This window comes from Oncorhynchus gorbuscha, linkage group LG26, assembly GCF_021184085.1.
Source record: "Oncorhynchus gorbuscha isolate QuinsamMale2020 ecotype Even-year linkage group LG26, OgorEven_v1.0, whole genome shotgun sequence".
Lineage (NCBI taxonomy): Eukaryota > Metazoa > Chordata > Actinopteri > Salmoniformes > Salmonidae > Oncorhynchus > Oncorhynchus gorbuscha.
In genome coordinates this window covers 13,087,262-13,100,035 of record NC_060198.1, presented here as the reverse complement: position 1 = coordinate 13,100,035, position 12,774 = coordinate 13,087,262, and the positions used below count along the sequence as shown (strand labels likewise).

Below are 12,774 nucleotides of genomic sequence, written 5' to 3'. Positions count from 1 at the left end.
ATGACCATCTGATCATTTCATTCCAGTGTTTAATCTGCTAAATAGTAATTATTCGCCTACCTCCTCATGCCTTTTGCACACAATGTATATAGACTCTTTTTTTTCTCCTACAGTGTTATTGACTTGTTTATTGTTTACTCCATGTGTAACTCTGTCTGTTCACACTGCTATGCTTTATCTTGGCCAGGTCGCAGTTGTAAATGAGAACTTGTTCTCAACTAGCCTATCTGGTTAAATAAAGGTGAAATAAAATTTTAAAAATGGTCGGGCAGGGGTGTATTATGTTGCAGATAGAAATGTAGCTAATGATATTGGATAAATTTATTTATCCAATGGTAATACTACACAATTTGTACATAATGTTCGACCTCGTCTCGCATGGCCACCCTTCCAAAATCCCATTTTGTGTGAGAAGTCTGGGTTTCCGACGCTGTTTACCCTGATGTCTTAATCTCCCAATCTTCTCTTATCCCCCACAGAGTCACTGGTGATCAGTGACCCAGACTTCCAAAGTGAGGACCTCAACTTCCTGTCCAGGAGCGAGCGATACGATGCCGCCGTGAAGAAGAGTGCCCAGATGATCCTGAAGCTCAGAGAGTATGGGATCTCAGACCCTGAGGAAATCTACTGCTACAAGAGGTATGGCTGGGACACAGACCCAGACCAGCTACCTGCTATGGGTGGCAGGTAGCCTAGCGGCTAAGAGCGTTGGGCCAGTAACCGAAAGGTTGCTGGTTCGAATCCCGAAATATGGCAATATGCCCTTATTGCTCCTGTACGTCGCTCTGCATAAAAGAGTCTGTTAGATGACATCAGTGTAAATGCTATGGATCTGCACATCACAATTAGAAATGTGAAAGTAGATATAGGGTTTTGTCCATAGAGTTGTCTTCCTGTTAGGTGTAGTGACCGATGCAGGTGAAAGTAATGAAAGGTGAGGAATTAATGCTCATTTGGGCTAGTTTTGTTATTTGCAAGCAGGATTTGGTTTCAATGGACTGTGTGAAGTCTAAGGGTTTGGGATGATCAAAGCAAATGTCATACTCCCCGGTATCCTCCAGTCATCACTCCTTCACACATTTCATGTTTTTTCTTTTTTTCTTAACATTTCACAGAAAGTGCTAATGCTGAGCACAGCGTGACAAACATCGGACGAGGTTTCTCATGCTTGCTTTGAGGTTTGAAGTGCAGATGGCTGTATCGATGCTGCTTTGGACACACTGAAGCAAAACACCGCATTTGCTGAAATTACACAACCCGTCTTTAAGCCTTTCACCAATATGCTAAAGTCTTCTTCACAACCCATGCTAATGTATTGCCGGCTATTAGCCCCACGAGTAATTGTGTTGTCATCTTATGAGGAGTTATTGTATCTTCCTGATCAAAATCTGTATTATTTATATATATATATCTCTAATGTTTGATATATGGTGAAGCAATAGGACTGTTACGGTGACAAATATTGGATATAGATATAGTGTTGTCAATGGGGCAAGACCCTGGCACTCTGCCGTGTGGCTATAAAGGTTTGTGTAGGTGTTAGGGATGTGCACGCTTATTAGAATATCTGAACATTAGTGTTAGAATACTTGTAAGTATCATTTTTAGCGAGGAGGGGGTAATTATTTTATAATCAAGTTGTCACATGCACAAGTACAGTCAAATGCTTAACTTGAGAGCTCTACCCAACAGTGCATTAATAGTACAAAAGTAAACACAACCTGTAAAGTATTGTATACCACCCTGCATACCACTGCTGGCTTGCTTCTGAAGCTAAGCAGGGTTGGTCCTGGTCAGTTCCTGGATGGGAGACCAGATGCTGCTGGAAGTGGTGTTGGAGGGCCAGTAGGAGGCACTCTTTCCTCTGGTCTTAAAAATATCCCAATGCCCCAGGGCAGTGATTGGGGACACTGCCCGGTGTAGGGTGCTGTCTTTCGGATGGGACGTTAAACGGGTGTCCTGACTCTCTGAGGTCATTAAAGATCCTATGTCACTTATCGTAAGAGTAGGGGTGTTAACCCCGGTGTCCTAGCTAAATTCCCTATCTGGCCCTCAAACCATCATGGTCACCTAATAATCCCCAGTTTACAATTGGCTCGTTAATCCCCCTCCTCTCCCCTGTAACTATTCCCCAGGTTGTTGCTGCAAATGAGAACGTGTTCTCAGTCAATTTACCTGGTAAAATAACGGATAAATAAAAATTAATCCCATGGTTAATGGGATGAAATAAAATATCCTAGAAAATGTTCATGCTCACAAAAAGCTTATTTCTCTTCAAATTTTGCGAACAAATTTGCTTACATACCTGTTAGTGAGCATTTCTCCTTTTCCAAGATAATCCATCCACCTGACAGGTGTTGCATATCAAGAAACTGATTAAACAGCATGATCATTACACAGGTGCACCTTGTACTGGGGACAATAAAAGACCACTCTAAAATGTGCTGTCTTGTCATACAACACAATGCCACAGGGAGCATGCAATTGGCATGCTGACTGCAGAGATTTCCACCAGAGTTTAATGTTTTTCTCTACCATAAGCCACATCCAATATCATTTTAGAGAATTTGGCAGTAAGTCTATCCGGCCTCACAACCGCAGACCACATGTATGGCATCGTGTGGGCGAGCGGTTTGCTGATGTCAACGTTGTGAACAGAGTGACCCGTGGTGGGGTGATGGTATGGGCAGGCATAAGCTACGGACAACCAACACAATTGCATTTTATGGATGGCAAATTGCATGCACAGAGATACCGTGACAAGGTTATGAGGCCCATTATCGTGCCATTAATCCGCTGCCATCACATGTTTCAGCATGAGAATGCACAGTCCCATGTCGCAAGGATCTGTACACAATTCCTGGAATCCATGGCCTGCAAACACTCCAGACATGTCACCCATTGAGAATGTTTGGGATGCTCTGGGTTGACGTGTACGACAGCGGATTCCAGTGTCCGCCAATATCCAGCAACATCTTTTTAACTTTCATTGTAGTTCTTGTGTGGTTTTTATTCTGTTATCTCTATCACTGTATTGTTGGGAAAGAGCTCTCAAAGAATTTCATTGTACTGTTCTACACACTTTTTATCCTGTGCACGTGGCGATTTAAACGTTGTAACTTGAAACTATACTGAACAAAAATATAAATGCAACATGCAACAATTTCAAAGATTTTACTGAGCTACAGTTCATATAAAGAAATCAGTCAATTGAAATAAACTTTTAGGCCCAAATCTATGAATTTCACATGACTGGGAATACAGAGATGAATCTGTTGGTCACTTATACCTTAATGTTGGTCACCTATACCTTAATGTTGGTCACCTATACCTTAATGTTGGTCACCTATACCTTAATGTTGGTCACCTATACCTTAATGTTGGTCACCTATACCTTAATGTTGGTCACCTATACCTTAATGTTGGTCACCTATACCTTAATGTTGGTCACCTATACCTTAATGTTGGTCACCTATACCTTAATGTTGGTCACCTATACCTTAATGTTGGTCACCTATACCTTAATGTTGGTCACCTATACCTTAATGTTGGTCACCTATACCTTAATGTTGGTCACCTATACCTTAATGTTGGTCACCTATACCTTAATGTTGGTCACCTATACCTTAATGTTGGTCACCTATACCTTAATGTTGGTCACCTATACCTTAATGTTGGTCACTTATACCTTAATGTTGGTCACCTATACCTTAATGTTGGTCACTTTAGGGCCGTGGATCAGAAAACCAGTCCGTATCTGGTGTGACCACAATTTGCCTCATGCAGCGCGACACATCTCCTTCGCATAGAGTTGATTGTGGCCTGTGGAATGTTGTCCCACTCCTCTTCAATGGCTGTGCGAAGGTGTTGGATATTGGCAGGAACTAGAACATGTGGTCGTACACAGATCCAGAGCATCCCAAATATGCTCAATAGGTGACATGTCTGGTGAGTATGAATTGTGTACAGATATTTGCGACATGGGGCCTTGGATTATCGTGCTGAAACGTGAGGTGATGCCGTCGACCGAATGGCACGACAATGGGCCTCAGGATCTCGTCACGGGATCTCTGTGCATTGAAATTGCCATTGATAAAATGCAATTGTTCATTGTTCATAGCTTATGTCTGCCCATACCATAACCCCACCTCCACCATGGGGCAAACCGAGGCTGACTGGTGAGGCTGTTTGTGCTTTGCCTAATTCTCTAAAATGATGTTGGAGCTGGCTTATGGAAGATAAATTAGCATAAATATATGTTAATATATAGGTGGACATTCCTGCAGTCAGCTTGCCAATTGCACGCTCTGTCAAACCATCTGTGGCATTGTGACTACTGCAAATTCTAGAATGGCCTTTTATTGTCCCCAATTTATCCATGCACCTGTGTAATGATCATGCTGTTGTAATCTGCTTTTATTGTATAATAAAGACGATCACCCAGCTGGAAAACAATAATGGTCTGACTAGGCAATATTTTTATTAGCCATCTTCCTCAGTCTGCTCCCTCCATTCTGATCACACACAAGGCTCCTCAGCTGCAGCAATAGAGCGCCAGACTCTCTCCCTCGCTTAGCAGTGCTCGGCTTTAAAAAACAACATATGTATATCGAATATCCAGATATGCGACAAATTCCTGATACTATTCGAATAGTGAAATTATTTCAAAATCCCATCCCTAGTATGTGTGAGGACATACTGCTGTTGCAGGACAGCACCATCTCTCTAGGCATAGCAAAGGTCGCATCGAGATTAAAACTGTGTCACATGTTACACTAGGTCCTACCCTTTCACTTATAAAAACTGCCAATTCACCTCAAATATGTTTAGCCTTAAATAGCCCAAGTCGAGTATAAAGGTCAACGTTAGTTACATATTAAAGGCCTCAGCCAGGAGCCTATATTTTCTCTTTGTAAGTCTCATTTGATAACATATATTTCTCAATATGACAATGATGATGAGCAAATTGAAATGGACAAATCAGAGCACATTTTGTAGTGAAACTAAAGGGATTGGGTTTGTCCAATGTCAATTTTTTTTCTAGTGTTAGAGATTCTCCGGTACTTCTGTATACTTTTCAGCCAGTACTTCTGAAAGTCGTGCTCACGAGCCAAAAGTAAACCCCCAGAAATGGTGTACTGTCACATGTGCACCACATTTATTGCTCTCTGTCACTCTACTGTGTTGTGTGTGCGCGAGTCTTGCTAGCTGTCACTCAAATGGTGAGGAGCTGAAGCTCATTGGCTAGAACTCTAATTGCTAGGGGGGCTGGCCCATGTGGTGTAAAATGGCACTGCACAGCTTCATGTAGACCGTTGCTTTCAAACTAGGGATTTTGTGGCTAATTGAGGTTAAAAATCATAGTTCTGATAATAGATTATGCATGTAGAGTTGAAGTCAGAAGTTTAGGTTGGAGTCATTAAAACTAGTTTTTCAACCACTCCACAAATTTCTTGTTAACAAATGATAGTTTTGGCAAGTCAGTTGTGTCATGCAAAAAGTAGATGTCCTAAGTCATTTTTCCAATTGTTGTTTACATACAGATTAATTAACTTATAATTCACTATCACAATTCCAGCGGGTCAGAAGTTTACATGCACTAAGTTGACTAAGTTTGGAAAATTCCAGAAAATGATGTCATTTGCTTTGAAGCTTCTGATAGTCAAATTGACATCATTTGAGTCAATTGGAGGTGTACCTGTGGATGTATTTCAAGACCTACCTTCAAACTCAGTGTCTCTTTGCTTGACATCATGGGAAAATTAAAAGAAATCAGCCAAGACCTCAGAAAAAAATTGTAGACCTCCAAGTCTGGTTCATCCTTGAGAGCAATTTCCAAACGTCTGAAGGTACCAGGTTCATCTGTACAAACAATAGTACGCAAGTATAAACACCATGGGACCACACAGCCGTCATACAGCTCAGGAAGGAGACACGTTCTGTCTCCTAGAGATGAATGTACTTTGGTGCGAAAAGTGCAAATCAATCCCAGAACAACGGCAAAGGACCTTGTGAAGATGCTGGAGGAAACGGGTACAAAAGTATCTATATCCACAGTAAAACAAGTCCTATATCGACATAACCTGAAATCCCACTCAGCAAGGAAGAAGCCACTGCTCCCAAACCGCCATAAATTAACCAGACTACAGTTTGCAACTGCACATGGAGACAAAGATTGTACTTTTTGGAGAAATGTCCTCTGGTCTGATGAAACAAAAATAGAACTGTTTGGCCATAATGACCATCATTATGTTTGGAGGGAAAAGGGGGATGGTTGCAAGCCGAAGAACCGTGAAGCACGGGGGGTGACCGCATCATGTTGTGGAGGTGCTTTGCTGCAGGAGGGACTGGTGCACTTCACAAAATAGATGGCATCTTGAGGCAGGAAGATTGTGGATATATTGAAGCAACATCTCAAGACATCAGTCAGGAAGTTAAAACCTGGTCGCAAATGGGTCTTCCAAATGGACAATGAACCCAAGCATACCTCCAATGTTGTGGCAAAATGGCTTAAGGACAACAAAGTCAAGGTATTGAAGTGGCTATCACAAAGCCCTGACTTCAATCCTATAGAAAATGTGTGTGCCGAACTGAAAAAGTGTGTGCAAGCAAGGAGGCCTACAAACCTGACTCAGTTACACCAGCTCTGTCAGGAGGAATGGGCCAAAATTCACCCAACTTATTGTGGGAAGCTTGTGGAAGGCTACACAAAACATTTGACCCAAGTTAAACAATTTAAAGGCAATACACTCAATTAGTATTTGGTAGCATGTAAAATTCTGACCCACTGGGAATGCAATTAAATAAATAAAAGCTGAAATGAATCACGCTCTACTATTATTGTGACATTACACATTCTTAAAATAAAGTGGTGATCTTCACTAACCTAAGACAGGGAATGTTTGCAAGGATTAAATGTCAGGAATTGTGAAACTGAGTTTAAATGTATTTGCCTAAGGTGTTTGTAAACTTCCGATTTCAACTGTATGAACTACACATTGACACATCTAGCCCAAAAGGGAAGGTTACATTTTTTTTTTAAACACATACTTAGTGGTCTTCTAAGACCTAGAGCATGTATTTAAAGGGATATTGCAAGATTCTGTCAGTTAAGTGGTTTTCTACTTACCCAGAGTCAGAAACTCGTGGGTACTATTTTTAAGTCTGCGTGCAGTATGAAGGACATTACAGGTAGTTTTGCGAGCCAATGCTAACTACCGTTAGCGCAAAACTGGAAGTCAATAGGTACAGTAGCTTATGCTTGCGTACCTATAGACTTGCCTGACTGATTACCAGAATCTTGCAGAATCCCTTTAACAAATAGAAAGCCTTGCGTTTACAGTAAGGTCATGTTGACACTAGTGACAACCCTAAACCTGGGTCCTTTTTAGTCGGCACGAAACACTTTTGAAATGGAAAACTATAATGCACATTCTTTTTTTTTTTACGAGTAAAATGACCACAAACCTGCTGAGTGGTCCCGCCCAGTCTGTCCATCCGTCAACCTGTGTGTCTGTCCCCCTCCCTCAGCGTGTTTCGGGGTCACCATCACGAGGCTCTGGGGCTCCACTTCGTCATGTTCCTCCCCACCCTGTACACCCAGTGTAACGAGCAGCAGTTGAAGAAGTGGGTCCCTCTGGCTGAGTCCTTCAAGGCCCTGGGCACCTACGCCCAGACAGAGTTGGGGCACGGTCAGTCCCCATACAGAGAATTTATAATAACGATACCGTAAAGGCACAATTTACACGACCATAAAGTGCTTGTGCAATTGTTTTAACTAGCTAGCTAAGTATATGTTTTGAATTATGGAAAGGATCACAGGGATTCTTAGGGATGGACAGTTGTCGATCCTTGACGTAGGATTTTCTTTTAATATCGTTTTCAAATCATGAGATGGACAAAGTGATTATTTGTAGGTGTTTGACAGATCACTGTAGTTGTTTGTATCGACAAAATGTGCCCAGACTGTAGGCCTAACTCAATAGTTATTAGCTAAACTGAATAGCCAAAACATAATATGCTAGATTCAAAATGTCATGATTGCCGGTCTGTTTTTCGAGTCCTCATAACCTGCCCAGTACCTTGGACAAAAGAAACAATTGAAGGACAACAAAAGAAATCCCAACATTGCGCTTAAACAATATGAAAAAATCCATTCCCGTCTAGTTTTTAGTTTCATTCCATTCCTCAAACCCCTTTTATTTCCTCTCCTGCTGCTAGTAGTGGCCTATTATCCTAATGAATTGTTCCCAAGCTTATGTCAGTTAATTCTGATTGCTATTAAGTCTTGATTTTCCTCTACTCCCCATGTTCTCTGAATTGAGATTACTCATTACATATGATTAACCCTAACATTGTATAATTTTGAGCTTTTTTTAATCAAATGACCTAACATTCTGAAATGTGCATTTGATTGGATGGATGTAGGCCTAATCTTTTGGCTGTTTGTGAATTTATAGCTTGGATGAATGAATATAGGCCTAACAATTTGTTCTTGTCTGTCGAAGTCTCAAGTGATAGAGAAGACGCACTGTGTCCTGCCAAAGAACACGCAGTGTGATTTTGAGTTTCAGATCCCTGAATATTCCATTGTTAATCTGAAAGCAGAGAAATCTGTGCGATGTAAAGACAATTTTGGCCATGCCAGATGTCTCTTGTTACCAACGTTTCACTTCTATGACGCTGCGAAGTGGACATTATTCACGATTACGTAACCATGGCATTTCCATGACAATACTACTCTAGAGAATGTCTAGGACTGGCTTTTCAGAATTTTCTGAAGGCCTTCTTTTTTCCCCCAGAGTTCTGGTCTGGTTCACTTCTTCTCAGCAACTCACTAGCTAGGCTTCCATGAACTTTTCAAGTGATTTTCAAGTTTGCATAGAAAATAGATTACTTTAGATAATTGCCTGCTGTCGTGCGTTTTAATTTGAATTATCTTGTGTCAATAAAAACAGCTGGATTTAATGACGTTTAACCTCAACAACAGAGAATCAGAAAAACCATAAGTGTTGAATAAAAATGTTGTGGTCAGTGTTTCCATTACCCAATTTAGGCAAATTGCACATGAATAAATTGGCAACACTGTGTATGCCGTCCCACCTATCTGTTTCATGTCTCGGGTAGCCCGCGAAAGCCAGCATGTATAGAATGCAATAATATACAAATATTTTCCATATTCTAATAATAATATTAGTTTGCATGTGCCAACGTATCGCCACTGCCCGTGCCATGGTGAAACTTGCCAACCAGAAAAGCAAGGTGTACGTAATTCAAGCCCTCTTGAAAGTCAGGATAATCCTTTTCCTGCAAGGAAACATTATTTGTCTAGTTACGTTGCCAGTGTACCTTCAAATTTGTGACAATCGGCATTTATTTGAAAAACACTAGTTCCGTCATCATTTGTCGCAACGAAGAAGGTTCGACAAAAGAAATATCCACCCATCGAACTTATTAAAAAAATGTTGCCGATCTTTAGAAAACGTCTCCTATCTATTAATAATAATTAGGTGGGTGCTTACGTTTGTCCTATTTCGTACATATAAAAGTGTGTACGCATGTGTGAATTGGAAATTATTAGTTTTTATTTTACACTCCCTCCGACACCCTCAGAGTGGGATCTCGGCCAGGGATCAGCCATTATTGACAGCCGCCCTGGAGCAAAAGTGCCTTGCTCAAGGGCACACTGGCAGATTTGTTTCACCTAGACGGCTCGGGGATTCGAACCCGTGACCTTTCGTTTATTGACCCAACAGTCTTAACCGCTAGGCTACCTGCCGTCTCCGTAACACGTATCGCACAGATTATTTTTTTACAACTTTTGCTTTTGTCGAATAATCCTGTCAATGGAAAACTGCCTATTGTTTTAACCTTAAATGCCCTTACAACTGATTCACCCTTCCTTTATAAACTAAAGCAGGGGTAGGCAACCGTGATCCTGGAGTTTTGCAGGCACTTCATGTTTTTGATTTAACCAACCTGGAATACCAGGTGTGTTGAATTTAGGCAATCACTGAATTAGCTCAATTGGTCAGGTGTGGTGCGTACTTGGGGAAAAAATCCTGCAGTCCCCGTGGCTCTCCCGGAACAGGGTTGCCTACCCTTGGACTAAAGCGTCTGCTTTAAAAATGCTAGTTGCACTGCACTAGTTGGTAGCATTAACCTTTTGTGACTAGGGGGCAGTATTTTCATTTTTGGAAAAAAATAACGTTCCCGTAGTAAACTGCACTAGTTGGTAGCATTAACACAGATTTATTGATTGTCACACATTTGACATTTTAGGGTTGTGTTCATTAGGCCACGCAATGAACTTTTACAATGGAAAACTAAATTGGCCATTTCTTAATGGAGCAAGTCCAGTTTGTCCCTTCTTGTGTCCGTTTAATGAACACGTCTCAGAGTTTGCGTCACAATTCATTTGGAATTGAAAATGTTTTTTTTCCAGTGAAATGAGAGTACAGGTTACACTGCTTTTGGAAATGAACATTTCAGGCAAATAAATGAAGTGTTGCAACAATCATGCATGAGAAGGTTATTTTGAATGAATGAATTTATGATTCTAATCAGTTCTCCGCAGACAATTTGCATGACTAGCTCAGTTTAATTTTTTTAATTCTTGCACTTCCCATCCCTTCATCCATCCCTCCATCTATTCATCCATCCTCTCTGCCCCCAAAATGTTATTTACCAACACTTCTAATCTCCCATCTGTCCAACCATCTCTTCACTGTCATGTCCCATTTATATGGTCTATTATTCTATGCCAAAATTTGTTTTCTCCCTTGGCTATACCTTATCTTGCATGCCCCCCCCCAATGCCCTATCCTTCCTTTACCCTCTTCTCCCTTCAAACTACTCTCCTACCCCCTCCCCTTGCCACTTGGCGCTGCCCTAGCTGTGTGCACCGTGGGCGGGCGGAGCCCCTGGACCTCCACCTGGGAATGTTCCTGCCCACCCTGCTGAACCAGGCCAGTCCTGAGCAGATGGAGACATTCTTCATACCCGCCTGGAACCTGGAGATCATCGGCACCTACGCACAGACAGAGATGGGCCACGGTAAAATGCCAAACGAACCGCACCTGATCACCAACCTCCGGTCACCCACATGCTCTGTGGAGTGGACAAGTGATGCATGCCCAACCTCTTCGACGTTTGAGTCGAGCCACCAGATAACTCTCCCATACTCGTTAGGGAATTTCTTAAAAACGTCTCCCCAGACAGAACGTTTGTGTTGTTAAAGATTCTGTTGGGGGTAGGTTCCTTGTTCCTTATCATTATCCTCAATCATTGGCTTATTGGTGAAATCAGCAATCAGATAATATGGTCTTTAAGTAAATCAATACAACCTTTTTATTTATGCAATTGCAGGCAGAAGTTGACAATGGAAACAGAGTAAGTTCTGCAAAAGAAAAAATGAATATGCTTGCAGTCGACACCTACTCATGAGACCAAGCCCATGCAAATACAGTTATACAAACCTGCAGGAGAAAACGATAGTCCAGTGTTTTGTAAGGGCTCAGCAGTCATTTTCCATTCCCGTGTGGCTCAGTGGTGTGTCTGACTGGTCTCTTATCTCTTTACTCCCCTGCAGGGGTCTGTGTCTATGCATCTCTTTTAGCCTTGAGGCGCTTTTTGACTGCAATAACACACATCTCTCAGACCGTTTCTTATAAGAGGTAGAGACTAGAAAAGAACCGTGGAACAGTATTAAACCTTATTATGCATATATATATTGCTAATCTGTGGTCCAGGACCCTATAAATGTAGTGTGTGTGGGGGGGGGGTCTTAGCCCTTCCCCTTCTATTAATACAACATAAGCATAATCAATTAAAATACATCAATCATTTGGTGTAACCCCTATCATGACCCCAAGGTGAACCCCACCATGCAGCAATTTTTTAAAATCTCAATATCAAATTGTTTCTGGGTAACAGTTAAAGTACCTTAGTGTGATTGTTTTAAATTAAAATGGTCAAAAATAAACTAAAATGGCTTCTTAGCAAAGAGCAATTTATCAAACAAGTATTTTGCTAGCACTGTCTGGGAGTGGTCTGAGTATGGAGGTGGAACTCAAAACTAGCTGTTATTGACAGCGATGTTTGGTACTAATTTACCACCTGATGATGTCACCAGGTATTCCAAAACTCCATCCCACCAAAACAGGATGACGTTTTAGGCAGTCTTTTCAAACAGCTCTTACACGAAAAGGGCATGATAATTTTCACAATTTCACAGTATTATTCCAACCTCCATAGTGGAGTTATATATATATATATAAAACACAGGAATCATATGTTTGACTGCACTGGGCCTTTAAAAAAAAATGCTATTTAAAAAAATTGTTAAAAGGACATTTCACTCTTGCCTTTTACTCTGACTAAAACCACTAATACTGGCTGGAGAGTGAGTGTTGTGGGCCGCACAGCTTCGCATGGCTTCCCTTTTGGAATGTGCTCTGTCCCTGGTTCTCACACAGTCTTGTTGCCAGCCACGGTGAACGTCCATGCCCACTTCTAAAGCACCCTCGGTGACTTCCTTTCCCAAACAGGTACCTTCCACCGCCTCTGTCCCTTTTGTCCCCCTTACTGTGTTTGGAAGAATATTGAGTTTAAAGACGGACAACCTACGTCCTTCGCCACGTGTATCTTCACCGTATAAACGTAATGGGGCCGTCAAACGATTACAATAATGAATGGAGTTAGTGGTGTTAGTTATAGGAATACTATGTTTTGATCGTAAAGGGAAGAAACACAAAATCTGTTTCACCATAAAAT

The 12,774-nt window shown here is 41.4% G+C and overlaps 1 protein-coding gene across 2 annotated transcripts in view; it reads left to right on the top strand.

Annotated features, from left to right (window-relative positions):
- LOC124015204 (peroxisomal acyl-coenzyme A oxidase 1-like) overlaps nucleotides 1–12,774 on the top strand; it is a 28,652-nt gene that overhangs the window by 2,374 nt on the left and 13,504 nt on the right. The window contains exons 2-3 of one of the 2 annotated variants that reach the window (XM_046330240.1): nucleotides 480–639; nucleotides 10,895–11,055. In XM_046330240.1, the coding sequence (XP_046186196.1) occupies nucleotides 480–639; nucleotides 10,895–11,055 (321 nt within the window). Of the gene's footprint in view, nucleotides 1–479; nucleotides 640–7,530; nucleotides 7,692–10,894; nucleotides 11,056–12,774 lie in introns of both variants that reach the window. The other variant, XM_046330238.1, reaches the window with a different exon arrangement.